This window comes from Cricetulus griseus, chromosome 2 (genome assembly GCF_003668045.3).
Source record: "Cricetulus griseus strain 17A/GY chromosome 2, alternate assembly CriGri-PICRH-1.0, whole genome shotgun sequence".
Classification (NCBI taxonomy): domain Eukaryota; kingdom Metazoa; phylum Chordata; class Mammalia; order Rodentia; family Cricetidae; genus Cricetulus; species Cricetulus griseus.
Window position 1 is genome coordinate 319,021,223 of NC_048595.1, and position 16,274 is coordinate 319,037,496.

At 40.4% G+C, this 16,274-nt stretch overlaps 1 protein-coding gene across 2 annotated transcripts in view; it reads right to left on the reverse strand.

The window, feature by feature from the left end:
- Positions 1–5,288: 5,288 nt before the first annotated feature.
- The window catches only part of Ocln (occludin), a 50,418-nt gene continuing 39,432 nt past the window's right edge, over positions 5,289–16,274 (reverse strand). For both annotated transcript variants that reach the window (XM_027401616.2, XM_035440530.1), the window contains 4 exons: positions 15,992–16,207; positions 13,069–13,240; positions 9,571–9,612; positions 5,289–6,327 (listed from right to left, as the gene is read on the reverse strand). In XM_027401616.2, coding sequence (XP_027257417.1) covers positions 6,226–6,327; positions 9,571–9,612; positions 13,069–13,240; positions 15,992–16,207 — 532 coding nt within the window. In that variant the 3' untranslated portion in view covers positions 5,289–6,225. The remainder of the gene's footprint in view (positions 6,328–9,570; positions 9,613–13,068; positions 13,241–15,991; positions 16,208–16,274) is intronic.

Below are 16,274 nucleotides of genomic sequence, written 5' to 3' on the forward strand. Positions count from 1 at the left end.
CCAGCACCCACATAGCAGCTAACAACTGTCTTATAACTCCAAGATCTTGACACCTCACACAGACATACATGCAGGCAAAACACCAATACAAATAAAATAAAAATAATTTAAAAAATAAAAATCTTTCTCTGCCATTCATCATTACTCGTCTCTTCAGCAAACTGAGACAGGTGGCCAAACATAGTCTTCTGGAACTCCACTGTTTGCACTAAAACTACATTAACAAGGGTATTAAAAGCAGTCAGGTGAGTTGCGTACCCCTTTAATCCCAATGCTCAGGAGGCAGAAGCAGGTAGATCTCTACGAGTTCAGGGCTAGCCTGTTCCACAAACTAAGTTTCAGGACAGCCAGGTTTATTACACAGAGAAATTATGTCATGAAAAACAAAACAACAAAAAAGGGGCTAAAGCAAAACAAAATGTTCACAAATCCATGGTGCTTCTAGTATTACTTTATTCCAACCACATACAAGATAACAATAAAATTATCTTACCTAGGGAAATACTTTTTCAGTCTGTAAAACTAAGAACAACTGTAAAGAATTGAATAAGAGCGGGATGTTGTGAAACATACCTATTATGCCAGAACTAGGCAGGTTGAGGCAGGAGGATTACAAGGTCAAGATTGGCCTGGGCTACATCCTAAGTCCTTGTCTCAAAAATAAATAAACAAACATAGAATATATGTTGTCTGCCCATGGACAACTGGACACAGTGCAGTTAGAAATTTGTGAATAGCTTGGCTAGTGGGACGTAACTGAAATACAAAAAGTGTTTTAGCTTGAAAGACTGTGAGAAGTGAACCTTTCCAACAATTTTTTGGCGGGGAGGTGGTTTTGAGACAGGATTTCTCTGCATAGCACCGGATGTACTGGAACTGGCTCTGTAGATGGGCCTCAAACTCACAAAGTTCACTGCCTCTGCCTTCCTGGGTACTGAGATTAAAAAGATTTATTTATGTATGTGAGGGATCTATCTGCATGTACATCTTTATGCCAGAAGAGGGCATCAGATCCCCTTATAGATGATTGTGAGCCACTATATAGGTGCTGGGAATTAAACTCAGGACCTCTAGACACTCCTGCTCTAGACCACTGAACCATCTCTCCAGCCCCCATCCCAACACCTTTAAGTAGAAATTAAATGATTATAGCAAAAACAATTCACCTTAATTTTTTTTTTTTTTTGCTTTTTTTCAAGACAGTGTTTCTCTTTATAACAGTCCTGGCTGTCACTGGAACTCACTTTATAACCAGGCGGGCCTCAAATTCACTGAGATCCACCTGCCTCTGCCTCCCAAGTGCTGGGATTAAAGGCATGTATCACCACCACCCGGCTCACCTTAAACTTCTATGCCTAGGATATAAACATGTGTGACCTGGTTTCATCCCCAGCACCCCACCCCCAACACAGACAAACACACTCACACACAAGCACAGCAATTTGCAAGGTACATAAAGGCTCTGCTATAATAACCCTACTGTCTTTATCTTTTGAACCATCTCATTGGCCCCCTACACATATACTTTTTAATTTTTTTTATTTTATGTGCATTGGTGTTTTGCATGCCATGTATGTCTGTGTTAAGGTGTCAGATACCCTGGAACTGGAGTTACAGACAGTTGTGAGAAGGCATGTGGTTGCTGGGAATTGAACCTGGGTCCTCTGGAAGAGCAGCCAGTGCTCTTAATCATTAAACCATCTCTCCAGCCCCACACACATATTTTCAAAACACATTTTTGTGAGCAGGAGGTTTAGCTCAGCAGGCAAATGTGCTTACTGTCAAGCTTGACAAACCTGAGTTTGGTCCCTAAGACCCACACAGTGGACAAAAAAAAAAACCAACAACTCCTGTAGGTTGTCCTCTGACCACCAAAAGCATGCAGTGGCACCATGAGTCCACAGACCAGGCTGGCCTCGAACTCAGAGATCCATCTGCCTCTACCTCCCGAGTGCTGGGATTAAAGGTGTGCACCACCAATGCCCGGCGTATCTCTAACTCTTTAACACCATTTAGAATTTAGAATTTTTTTTTATTAACTATAGGTATCGGGACTGAAGAGATGGCTCAGAGGTTAAGAGCACTGACTGCTCTTCCAGAGGTCCTGAGTTCAATTCCCAGCAACCACATGGTGGGTCACAACCATCCCTTATGAGATCTGGTGCCCTCTTCTAGTGTGCAGATATACATGGAAGCAGAATATTGTATACATAATAAATAAAATCTTAAAAAAAAAAACTATAGGTATGTTTCTGTATGTCGGTTTGTGTACATAAGCACAGAGCCAGCAGAGGCCAGAAGAGCTAGTTACAGGCAGTTAAGAACCACCCTTTATGGGTGCTGAGAATCAAACCTAGGTCCTCTGGAAGATAAGAAAGTGCTCATAACCGCTGAGCCATTGCTCCAGTAATTCTCACCCCATCCCATGTTTACAGTTTCATCATGTAATCCAGGCTGGCCTCAAACTCAAAGTAATCCTCCTGCCTCAGCAAGTGACAGGATTATAGGAGTACATAAACATTCCTGGTTCTCAGGTATCTTTTAGAGATACCAAGAGTCTGAGGTATAGGAGAGTTAAGCAATTTGCTGGATAGAGCACATCCAGAATGAGACAACATCCACAGGATATAGCAGTGAGCAGGTCTTGTAGCAACAGGGATAGGAGGATCTTGTTACAGCACATAAAAATATCCTGTCTATATATATTAATTACTTCCCTTGGCTCCCAAGAATCAGTATTACAATTTTCTAGCACAGTATTTTCTAAAAACTACCCCAATTTACTTAATTTGCTCATTTCTTCCCACTATGAGAAATGCTAATATAAAACACTTGAGTATGGTGGCTCACACCTGAAATCCTTCCTACCACTTGGGAGGGTTAGAAAGGAGGATGACAAGTACAAGGCCGGCCTGAGGTACAAAGTGAGACCTTATCGCTCAGTAAATAAATAAGCTCTGCCTAGTTAATTTATCTTTCAGATAAGCGATTATAGGGCAGTGGAATCAGCCAGGAGATCACGTATAAATCCTAATTCTGGCTTCCCCAGATAAAACTTTGACCAGAGTCCCACAGTCCGTTGGGAAAGCAGGCTTCTACCCTGACTATTCTTGACCCATTCAGGTCCTAACAGACTCTGCAGATTTCAGACAAAGCATTTGCTTCAAGTTCATTCAAAACTAAAAGATACTTCATATACCCTGGGCAGAGCAGCCCTATATTACACAATGCATCAATTGACTTAGCAGTCAATCTAGGATGAAAGAATAGATAGAACTTACTAGTCCACAGGATCAAGATTCCACCTTCAGTTCTATGCACACTAGTATGTGACTCAGCCCGTTAATGTGTCAAATTACTAACTTCCTTGTCCATAAAATAATAAGGAACACCTGCATGCCAAAAGACTGTTATGATAATTAAATGAGATATCCTGTATGTCTGTATATACAATTTTAACTACAAATACTAGACTATTATTTATTGTAAATACTAGACTTTATTTCAAAAATATAAAGTACATATAACAAAACATTATTGCGAGTCAGTGGCGGCGCATGCCTTTAATTCCAGTACTCCCGAGGCAGAGGCAGGCCGATCTCTGTGAGTTCTAGGCCAGTCTGGTGTACAGATCAAGTTCCAGGACAGCCATGGCTGTTATACAGAGAAACTGTCTCAGAAACAAACCAACAGACAAACGAAACAGTATTACCTCTTCTTTCGGGGTACTGAGTTCATGTATGTCTTTACTAATTTTTCAGTTTTTCAAATGGAAAACATTTCTTCTACATACTTTTCATTTTAAAATAAAATTACACACATTAGGCATCACTTTATCCAGGGAACTTTTATAAGAAGGGTTATGTTTTCACAAACTATCCCCCAGAACAGTTTATTAGCAGAAAGCAGGTATGAGAACCATGGGTCAGCACATATAAGGAACCTCTAAGTTTAATCTAACCCCATTATATGTTATGAAACTGCCTAAGTGGATTCGCTACGTGAGATCCAGCTAGTTAATACAAGCACCAACAGACACATCCTGTTACTGGCTTCAGGCCTGCAGTGGTAGCACCACACTGTAAAAGAATTCTTTCTCTTATTCCACCATCTAATTTTGTGGCACAGTTTTATAATTCCTGCCACTTCATTTTCTTTATTCAACCAAACTGGTTTCTTTATGAGGACACCAAATTGGCTTCATAAACTAAGTACAAGCCAGACATAGAGCAGAACTGTAATCCCAGCACCTGGGAGTTGGAAGCCAGAGGCCTGAAGAGCTGAAGACGAGCTGAACTAATCGTTAGCTCAAGGCTAGCTTGAACTACCTGGTGAAATCTGTCTAAAATAAAACACAAAAGTACAGTGATTTCCAAGAACAAAGAGTTACCATAAAGCCAGGGAAGGTGGCCCTGCAGCCCTTTCTACTAAGTGTCAATCCCAAAGCGATGAAAATACTTTTTGTATTTTGTTTAACATACAGAAAGTAAAATCTTTCTTCAATTTGAAAAAATTGAACCAGGGTTGCACAAAAACATTATTTAAAAGTTTATCTTTGGCCGGGCGTAGGTGGCACACACCTTTAATCCCAGCACTCGGGAGAGGCAGAGGCAGGTGTGAGTTTGAGACCAGCCTGGTCTACAAGAGCTAGTTCCAGGACAGCCTACAAAGCCACAGGGAAACCCTGTCTCGGAAGAAAAAAAAAGTTTATCTTTGGAAAATAATTCAAAATTGTATACATAAAACACATACTTAGAAGGTATGTATATAAGACATTTTTTAAAACAATAGACCAAACTGGGCTGGATGTACACAATCAATTTGGTTTATACAGTATTACCAATTAACTTCATGCCACTAACAAGAACTTTAATTTTTAAAGAACATCATGAGATTTATCGACAGAGATGTTCTATGAACATTATTCCATTTCCAGATGAGTTTTTCACTGCCCAAAAATGAGGAATTACTAAGTAGCACAGAAGCTAAGATGGTACACACAAAGGAAACGCTTGAGTATAGTTTCGCACAGCTGACTATAACAACACTAATAACATCGAACAAACACACAAATGAGAACACTAGGTTTAATACCTTACAAAATATGTACAGAACTTGAACATTCCTGTGAAATACAATTCAAGTAATAATTATAAATGTAATTGGATACTCTGATACATTGAAAAGATCTAGTGGGTTACCAAAAAAAAAAAAAAAAAAAAAAAACAAACAAAAAAAATGCATACAAACTATCAAAGATACAAATACACAAAACTCTAGCCCTGGATTTAAAATGATCTTTCAAAAGTGAATATATATTTACAAGTTTTAAATTTCACACATTTGTTAATTTTACAGGATTTTAAGTATTAGGAAAAAATGTGAAGCCAAAATAATCCCAATCATTTATGTTAAAGTCAATATAAGAAAAATACCAGTAGGGAAGGTGACCGACAGAATGTACTGTACACAGTAGTGGAAATACAAAAGGGGAGGGATATGCTACTATTTGCTCATTTGCAGTCATAAAACAGATTTAGCCAAAACTACCTTTGGAAAGCAAGCAATTTCACTGTGGAGATACCACAGCAGGGACCCAACTTCCTCACCTGAAAAGTGATCATAAATAACAGTCACCTGAAGGGCTGTTGAGATGATTAATGAGATGGCCTCCACCTGGAGGAACACACTTGGGTATTAAGACATCACTGTCTGGCATGTGAAAATTCACAACACAGTCCACACTAGGACCTGTCTTTAAATTTAGACCTTAAACAACATTTCATTCTTAATTACAAAAATCAATGTTGAAAGTGTAAATTTTTATTGTGTTGTTTTTGTTTTGTTTTTTGAGACAGGGTTTCTCTGTATTGTAGTGGAGCCTATCCTGGCACTCGCTCTGAAGACCAGGCTGGCCTTGAACTCACAGAGCTCTGCCTGCCTCTGCCTCCCGAGTGCTGGGATTAAAGGCGTGTGCCACCAACGCCTGGCTGAAAGTGTAAATTTTTTAATTGGAGTGTTCAGCCCAGTGGATTATCAAAAGCCGTTTATAAAATGTTTCAATACTGATGATATGAAACTGATGGTATTAAAGCTATGAAACTTTGTCATGATCACAAAGTTTTAACTTCCCAGATTAGAGTCCAAAGTCACTTAGCCTCTGAAGAGAATTGCAGAGACATCAGGCAGACAGACGTGCCTCATTTCTTCAACAGTGGCACCAGCCTAAGTCTTCCGTTTGTCATAGTCCCCCACCATCCTCTTGATGTGCGACAATTTGCTCTTCAACTGCTTGCAGTAATTCCTCTTACTTTTATAATCTGCAGACTAAAAGGCAGAAAATGGATCGATGAATGCAACAAACTAAATAATAGGTCTCCTGAAGGGTCACTGGGTATATCAACTACACTCCAGGGCAGACCCCATGGCCCAGAAATATCTGACCAACACAAAGCTCCATGGTTTTTTGTTTTTGTTTTTGTTCTTGTGGACTTTTGTCTTGCTAGGTTTTTGTTTGTTTGTCTTATTGGGTTTTTTTGTCTGGTTCCTTTCTTACATGTTTCTTTAAGAGAAAGGGAGAACACATGAAGTTGGTTAGCTGGATACTCAGGTGGAGAGGATCTGAGAGGAGCTGGAAGAAATGGAAAAGCTCAAAATATATTGTATGTAAAAAACTTTAGAAGGATAGGAGGTCGAGGGAATGGGGGATTGATATGTAAAATAAGATTATTTCTAAAATAAAAAAAAAATCTTTAGAAGGAAAAAGTAGGTCTCCTGAAAAAGTAATAAACAAGAAAATACTAGTCATAAAGAATTGCTGAGTAAAAATTTTTCTTTTAAGATTTATCTATAAGCCCTGTGTTGGTGGCGTACGCCTTTAATCCCAGCACTCGGGAGACAGAGGCAGGCAGAACTCTGTGAGTTCAAGGCCAGCCTGGTCACCAGAGTGAGTGCCAGGATAGGCTCCAAAGCTACACAGAGAAACCCTGTGTCGAAAAACAAAAAAAACAAAAAAAAAAAATTATCGATTATGTATACAGTGTTCTGTCTGCATGTATCCCTGCACAACCAAAGAGGGCACCAGATCTTACTATAGATGGTTGTAACTCATCATGTGCTTGCTGGGAATTGAACTCAGGACCTCTGGAAGACCAAGTAGTATTCTTAACCACTAAGCCATCTCTCTGGCCCTAACTGCTAAGTATTAAATGAGTATGTTTAAGATGTTGGGCAATATCACTAACCACATAGGCAGATGATTCTTTTTCCTCAATAATAGCTTTTAAGCTAATTTTTTACAAATGATATGTTCATTTCTAGAAATGTGTTAAGTCACCAGGAGAACCTACAGACCTTTTTGCTTATGAATTATCTTTAAAAAAAAAAATTGGGGGCCAGTAAAATGGCTAAGGAGAAAGGCACTTGCCGCAGAGCCTGATTACCTGGGTTCAACTCCCAGAACCCCCATGGTGGAAAGAAAATCAACTCCTATGAATTATCCTTTGAACTCCACACATGTGCCATGGCACATAAGCACATACACACATACATACATACATACATACATACATACATACATACATACATACATATACACACACACACACACACACACACACACACACACAATAAATAAATAGTTTTCAAAAATTTGTCAATAAATTTGTTGGCAATAGCCAATTAGGGAAAGGAAAACTAAACAGAGATTCAGAGACAGAAATATTTACTACATAGTATCTTAAAGATTTTATTTGTGTGTATCAGTATGTGAGTGCGTGTACACACATGAGTGCAGTTGCCCATGAAGGTCAGAAGAGGGCACTGGATTTCCCCTGGAACCATCCAGTGTGGATCCTGGAAACAAAGCTCAGGTCCTCTGCCCCTGTACACTTTTTAAAATTCATTTAAGGGGCTGAGGAGGTGGCTTGGCGCAAAGTGCCTACTGCACAAAGCATAACTGAGTATCTAGCACACACATAAAGCCAGGTGTAGTCTCAGCACTGAACAGGAGGATCCTTGGGCTTCCTGGCCAATCAATCTAGCAAATAGTAAGCTCCAGGACCCTATCTCAAAAAATTAAGGGAAAGAGCAATAAGGAATACACTTACAGACACAACAACAACCACAAAAAAAAAAACCTTACTTAAAATCATTATGCTGTGTAACTACAATAAAACTTTTAATATCAAGTCTTTTGAAAACAAAAAAAAAATATTTTAAGTCCACAGTGCCTGGTAATGTCAAGTGTCAGCAAAGACAGAGCAAGGGAAGGCTACACTGCTCAGTGTGAACTAGCATATGTACTTGGGAAGGCTCAAGACAGAATCTACCAAAGCCAAACACATACAGGCCCAATGAATCTACAGATTACTAAGTGCAGACATCCCAGACACACACATGTGCACATTCTTGCTGTATTATTTGTAAAAGTCCAAAACTAAGGAACTAAGGAGTCAAATAATTGTAAACACTAAAATAGGTGGCCAGAGGTGGTGAAGCAGGCCTTTAATCCCAGCACTCAGGAGGCAGAGGCAGGTGGATCTCTGTGAGTTAGAAGCCAGTCTGGTCTACAGAGCTGGTTCTAGGACAGCTAGAGCTATTACACAGAGAAACCCTGTCTCAAAATCAAAATAACAACAACAAAAACATATTTGTGTGTGTGTGTGTGTGTGTGTGTGTGTGTGTGTGTGTTATGCCTTTGAGTATATATGAGGCATAAGATCCCCTGGAACTGGAGTTATAGTTACAAGCCACCACCTGGGTGCTAGGAAGTAACTCTGGTCTTCTGTCAGAGCAGTAAGTACCTCTGAGTCATCTCTCCAGGTCCACGGTTTCTTTTTACATAAGTTATTACAAAATAGGCAAAACTAATCTATGATGTTGGGGAGTATAAGAACAGGAAAGGAGTAAAAGTGGGGAGTTACTAGGTCGCTAAAAAATGTATTTCTTGGCCCTGGAGGAATGGCTCAGTTTTTAAGAGCATTGCCTGCTCTTCCAAATGTCCTGAGTTCAATTCTGAGCAACCACAAGGTGGCTCACAACCATCTGTAATGGGATCTGATCTGGTGCCCTCTTCTGGTCTGCATGAATACATAAAAATAAATCTTGTAAAAAAAATTTTTTTAATTAAAAAAAAAATTTCTTTTTCTGGGTGCCAGGTATACAGGTATGTAGTCATTTTGTGAAAATTTACCAACTGCCCACTATGACTTAGGCACTTACTTGAAGATACACTTCAACTTTAAAGATTTTAGGGCTGGCCTTGGTAAACCACACCTTTGACCCCAGCACTTGGGAGGCAGAGGCAGGTGAATCTCTATGAGTACAAGGTCAGTCTGGTCTATAAAGTTGAATTCCAGACCAGCCAGATACCCAATGAAACCCTGTCTCAAAAAAGTTTTTAGAAAATAAGTATAAGCTACAACTACAAACAAAATTAGTGATCCAACTTCTCAGTTATAATGCTCATATGCAAATGACAGGACCTTTGTCTATAATCAGTGTACATATACATAAATGGTATAGTCATCACAAACATTAAATAAAAGAGCCTTAAAATTAGATACTTACTCCTTTAACTTGCTTTAGTCTATTATATTCATCAGCAGCAGCCTATGAATGAGAAAAAAAAAAGACAATGTTTATTGAAGCATTTTCTCTCTCAAGAATAGCAATCTTGCCTAGTGGTAGTGGTGGCACACACCCTTAATCCCAGCACTCACTCGGAAGGCAGAAGCAGGAAGAGCTTTGTGAGTTTGAGGCCAGCCTGGACTAAAGAGTAAGTTCTAGGACAGCCACAGCTGTTAAAAACAGAAACCCTTTCTCAAAAAAACAAAAACAAAAAACAAAAAAACAGCATTCTTTGGACCTTAGTCATCAAGAGTGTGGGCCTTACAAGTATCTAAAAGGGCAAGTGTAAGCCACACACTCACTCTGTACAATTCTTAGCAATCAATCACAGCTCAGTGAAACCTCCAAACTGTCCAGGCCGTGGGCTGCCTGGGTCCCCACTCTGGATTTACTCAGACAGCCCTTTGTACACATAATGTGAACAAAGTCTCAGTCATGCTGTCTATGATGTTCAGATGTCAGTTTTCTGATTAGAATTTGAGTTTTATGCAGACAGGGACATAGGATTTTTATCTTTCTAATCTTAGCATTTCAAAATAACAAAATACATAATAACTGATTAATAAATGTTTAATGACTTAAGAAAGTTTTACCAAAATGTCAGATAAAAGCTAGAAAACAACATCTAAATCAAGGTCTAGTAGCAGCACACACTTCAAAACCAAGAAGCAGATCGTCTCAACTGAAAACTCTAAGAAGTACTTAGTACAAAGCTCCGAGCAGCACATGAAGTGATGGGGGAGGTTTATTTACTAATGCTCAAGGCAGTCAGATGGCTTGGGGAAATGTAGTCAGTAGAATCCTGACAAACAACTGAAATGCTCTAAATGCATGCCCTCTGGAAAAACAGTTTCACATTCTGGCACTTGTATTCACTGTAGAAGAACACAAGAGCACAAAACTGAAAGGCTCGCCAGTCTCTTGTTGGTATGACTATACTTCCAGAGTATTATATATCCTTCAGTAAATTATGGCACAATCATAAAATTGAAAATTGTATAGCTACTTTTAGGCATAAACATTTTAAAAAGCCAAACATTACAGCACAACTTGAAATCCCAGTAGGTAAGAGGCAGGAGGACTCAGGGTTCAAGGTCAGCCTATGCTACAGAGCCAGATCCTGTGTCAATGAAGTAGACATTTATTTTTTTATAATTTATTTAACTTTTTTATGTGCATTAGTGTGAAGGTGTCAGATCCCCTGGAACTAGAGATATAGTTATGAACTGCCATGTGGGTACTGGGAATTGAACCTGGATCCTATGGGGAAAAAAGCCAGTGCTCTTAACCACTGCACAATCTCTCCAGCTCCAAAAGTAGACATTTATTATTATCACAAAACAGTAACAATAACCACAAACCATTTCTGTGTAAAGGAGTAGGAAATAAGCAATGCTAGAGTATAGTGTTTAAGCAATAGCAGAGAGCTTGGCTAACATGTTGTCTATCTGCAAAAACAATTAAAAAAAAAAGAAAAGAAAAGCCAGGAGTGACTGACACATGCCTGTGATACTAGCACTAAGAAAGGACAGCAACATGAGACCTTGTCTCATAATTAAAAAAAAAAAAAAAAAAGTGAACCTAAAGGATGAAGGTAAAGGTACATAAGAAGGAACCAAAGGCATCCTCTTGTGGTCAAACCAGAACAATTTGAGCCACTATACTGTACATTATATTGGTAAACTGTCACATACCATTGGAGCTCAGTGAGAAGCTAGCTCTGGAAGCAGGGGTACCCATCCCCTTCAGTCCAAGCATGTTTGTGTCAAGTGTCCTCCAAACCCCCTTATCGGGAATGGACTCACCAGCTTCATACTGTGTGACAGGGACAACACCGTGTCCTTGAGAACAGCTAGAGAGTGAACCATTTCCAACAGAGGCTACTATTGTTTATACCGTGATATCAAAGTGTCTGCAGGGTACCAGAACCGGAAGCTGAAGTTTGGCATGGGAAACTCATCCATGGAAAGCTCAGTTGGGAACAACAGCCTTAAAGAAGCTTCCCCAAAGTTTCTGCTGGATGTCTGCAAGCCCCCAGTTTGGCAATGCTCCATTTGTTCTTATACTTGAAATCAAGAGGACAGCAATCTGCCCTGGGAGTCTTTCAGGAACTCCAGCTGGCTGCCTTTAAAGGGACTTCCCCAGTCAATTCTTGGTGGATGCTTGATGCCTTTTAGTGATGCTTTCTCTCCTTTCTTTTTCTTTTCTCTTTTTTTTTTTTTTTAGAGGGAGGGGTGTTGACACAGGGTTTCTCTGTGTAACACCTCTGGCTATCCTGGAACTCTCTTTGTAGACCAGGCTGGCCTTGAACTCAAGAGATCCGCCTGCCTCTACCACCTGAATGATGGGATTAAAGGTATGAACTACCATGCCCAGCTTAATTTTAATTTAAATTTTTTGTGTATGAGTACTTTACCTGAAGTTTGCACATCACTTATACCTGGTTTTTATGCAGGCCAGAAGAAGGAATCAAATACCCTGGAACTGGGGTTATAGATGGTATGAACTGACAAGTGGGTACTAGGAATTGAACCCCAATCCTCTGGAAGACCAGTGCTCTTAACTGTTCAAAACCAGTCCTTATGGAAGCCTGTGTCTGGCTACCTACACTCCTGACATTTTCTTGGTAACAAAGTTTTTCTGGAGTATGTGGTAGAAATTTAAGGGAAAACCCCCCAACCCCTGTCCCCCAGTATCCCTGGCTAACCTAGAACTCAGCAAGTAAACTAAAATGGCTAAACTCACAGAGATCCTGCCCCTGCCTCCCTAGTGCTGGGATTAAAAGTGTATGACACCAAGCTCCACCCAAAGGATATACTTTTATGGGTCCAATTCTGAGTTGAGGTTTTTACAATAAGAATGAATAATGTGTGTGTGTGCGCGTGCGTGCGTGTGTGTGTTGGTTTTGTTTTGTTTCTTTGTTTTTCGAGACAGGGTTTCTCTGTGTAGCTTTGGAACCTATACTGGCACTCGCTCTGTAGACAAGGCTGGCCTCGAACTCAGAGATCCTTCTGCCTCGAGTGCTGGGATTAAAGGACTGTGCCACCAATGCCCAGTATGAATTATATTTATAAATAGAAAAATTAATATGACCATTTTCTTTTAAATAGGCAGGGATACATTTATGCATTTAGATCATTGCTTTGTAACTAATTTATTTATATTATGAGTGCGTGTGTGTGTGTGTGTGTGGTGGAGTCTGAAGCCAGGGTGGGTGGTGGTGGGTGGTGGGTGGGTGTGTGTGGTCTGAAGCCAGGAAAGGTAGGGCACATGTCTGAAATCCCAATACTTGGGAGATGAAGGCAAAAGCATCAGGTATTCAATGTCATGCTCAGCTGTACAGTGAGTTCAAGGTCAGCCTGAGGTATGTGAGACCCTGACTTTAAAAACAAAACACCAACCAAAAAACAGACAAAACAAATTAGGTTTGGACCTTACCATGTACTCTTCATTTTCTTCTCTGTAGTCATCCAGTTCTTTGTCTAGACGAGAGAGCTCTTTATTGACCTCGTCGAGTTCAGCTTGTAAACTCTTGTACTCCTGTAGACCTGTGTCAAAATCTCTCTTGTAGAGCTGTCTTTGTTGATCGGAAGTGATAGGTGGATATTCCCTGGGAAGCAAAGGAGGAAATGGTTACGTGAGTACCCTTCATACACAGAAGAAGCCAGTGGCTTCCCTCAAAGGCAGCACACTGGTAAGGAGTGTGAAACTGTGCTCACTTGTTTTCTGCTGTGTCCTAGGAGACAGAAGTGGGATGCAACTAAATTCTACAAAGAACTGCAACAGAGACTATAAAGGTGACCTGCCTGGAAACCCTATCATCCCCTTAGCTGTTCAGGCACTTAGTCTGCAGTGGGAAGTGGATCTCCCCTCCTGCCTCACCATTCCAAGCACTTGCCTCCCAAAGCCACAGACTTGTCAACGGGATGCCCTTCTGCAAGGGAGACCATCATTTGGTCACATGGCTGTGCTCCCTTACTTAAAGTTCCAAACATAAGCCCTATAGAATGACTTCAGACCTGAAGAGACAGCTCAGTGGCAGACCATCTGCCCACACCATGTACAAGGTTCTGAGTTCAAACCCTACTATTGCACAAAAATAATAATTATGTTTTTTATATTACCACTCACTTTAAATTAATACTCCTCATATTTTTACAAAAGGTGAAAGTCATGAGATTTAAGGTTCCCAATTAGTAAGAATGCACTGATTCTCATTAGTGACACCACAGGATAACAGAACACTATTCTCACTAGTGACACCACAGGATAACAGAACACTATTCTCACTAGTGACACCACAGGATAACAGAACACTATTTTCACTAATAACACTACAGGATAACTGAACACGATTTTCACTAGAGACACCACAGGATAACTGAACATGATTTTCACTAGTGACACCACAGGATAACTGAACAGGATTCTCACTAGTGATACCACAGGATAACTGAACACAAATTGCCGAAGAGCAGCTGGCCAGGAGTGGCTGTTTCCTGCTACCAGCTACCATCTTCATACCAGCTTATTTGTTTATTTTTGGTCTTATTTTTCCCAAGTGAAAACAGCTTATCTTGTTTTGTCATTAGAAAAGTATGCATTTAAAAATGTACACACAGAGGCTCAGCACTAATGTGTGTGATTAGTGTGTAATATCCTAGGTTCTATCTCCAGCATTAAAAAAAAAAAAAAACCTATAAAAACAAGGTCATTGCATAAGCAATTTGGCAATTCATGAAAATATGATGAATTAAAGCTGGAATTCTGAAGCCAGCAAGATGGCTCAGCAGGCAGAAGTGCTTACATCCAAACCTGGGGACATGAGTTTGATCCTTAGGACCCACATGGTGTAAGGAGAGAAGTAAGTGATTCTGACTCCCTCAAATTGTCCTCTGACCTACACACACACACAGAGACACACATAGACACACACACACAGATAGACACACACACAGAAACCCAACACACAGACACACACACACACACACACACACACAGAGATAGACACACAGACACACATACACACAGAGACACAACACGCAGACACACACACACAGTGCCCCCTACCCAAAAAAAGAAAATGTAATAAACAATCTCTAAGATGGATTCTGTATCTCTGAATGTGTTAGCCATTCCTTGTATAGGAAGCTGACACATCAAAACATCCACTGGAAAAATGCTGGGTATTATTTCACAGGAAGCTTCATGGAATATGGGACTTAAATTTTAACACTAACAGTCAGTAAAATGTCTTCATTTTACAGGGAAGAAAATTGTATCTTTTAATTAAAAGGAAAACAGAAACTTTTGATTTCTCAGTTAAATGTCCCTCATACAACTTAGACAGATATTTCACAGATAGATGAATAAACCAGGCTAGTAAGATTCTTGTGGGCAAAGAATGAAAAGCACAAGAACCGTAAGTAAGGGATGTCAAGCTTATCCATGCTCCTAACGCCTTGAGAAGCATGCTTGAGTGGGGCAGTGGTGGTGTACACCTTTAATCCCAGAATTTGGGAGGCACAGGTAGATCTCTGAGTTTGAGGCCAGCCTAGTCTACAGATTGAGTTCTAGGACAGCCAAGGCTACACAGAGAGATCCTGTCTCAAAAAAAAAGAAAAAGAAAAAGAAAAGAAAAGAAGGGAAGGGAAGGGAAGAGAAGAGAAGGGAAGGGAAGGGAAGAGAAGGGAAAAGAAGGGAAGAGAAGGGAAGGGAAGAGAAGGGAAAGAAGGAAGAAAGGAAGGAAGGCAGGCAGGCAGGCAGGCAGGCAGGCAAAAAAAATTTTCTGAAGTCTGTTCTAGTGGTTCTAGTGTCAGAATGCCTAACAGGGCAAGCTACACATCACATATCTGTATATTCAGTGATGGTAGACTAAACCCAGCCACTGACACAAAGACCTCAACCATAACTTTTGCTGCAACTCCAAACTGTTTCCTTAACTGTTTATGAAACTGTCACAGAGTTCTTTGGATTAAACTTTAAAAGAAACTCAGGGCTTACCATGAAAGTGTAACTTGAAGGTAACTGCCAAAGGAAAGCCTGTGTGACTTGGAAATTTTATAATCAGTCCGACACAACTCCCCTATACCCATGTTTTATTTCTTTGAAAGCCTTCCTTGGGGGTCTAGTGGTAAAGAGCCATTTCAGGAAGAAGTATGTGTGTGAGAGAAACACAGTTACAACCAAACAGACCCCTCTACTTCTGTTTTATAAAAGGGAACCAAAGAAAAACCCAACCTCTAAAACTGTCCCCAGGCCTTGGGGGGTGGCAAAAAAATGAGATGACAACATGACCGCAGTTTCAAAGGCAATAACCCTAAACCTGGCTGGTCAACCTGGAAAAGGAGAAAGGTCTTACCTAACCCAGTCCTCCTCCAACTCGTCACACGATTCACCACCTGTAGTGTAGTCTGTTTCATAGTAGTCCGGCTCTGTTCTCTTCAGCTTTCCCGTTCTTCCCTTTGTGGGAGCCCTCTTTGAAGGTGTCTCTAGGTTACCACTGCTGCTGTACCGAGGCTGCCTGAAGTCATCCACAGGCGAAGTCAAAGGAAGCTCCTGGGCCACTTCAGGTACCCTAGTGAAAACACAGGCCACTGCTCAGAGACCAAGAAGAACACTCTGACTCTACCACCACTCTGCAA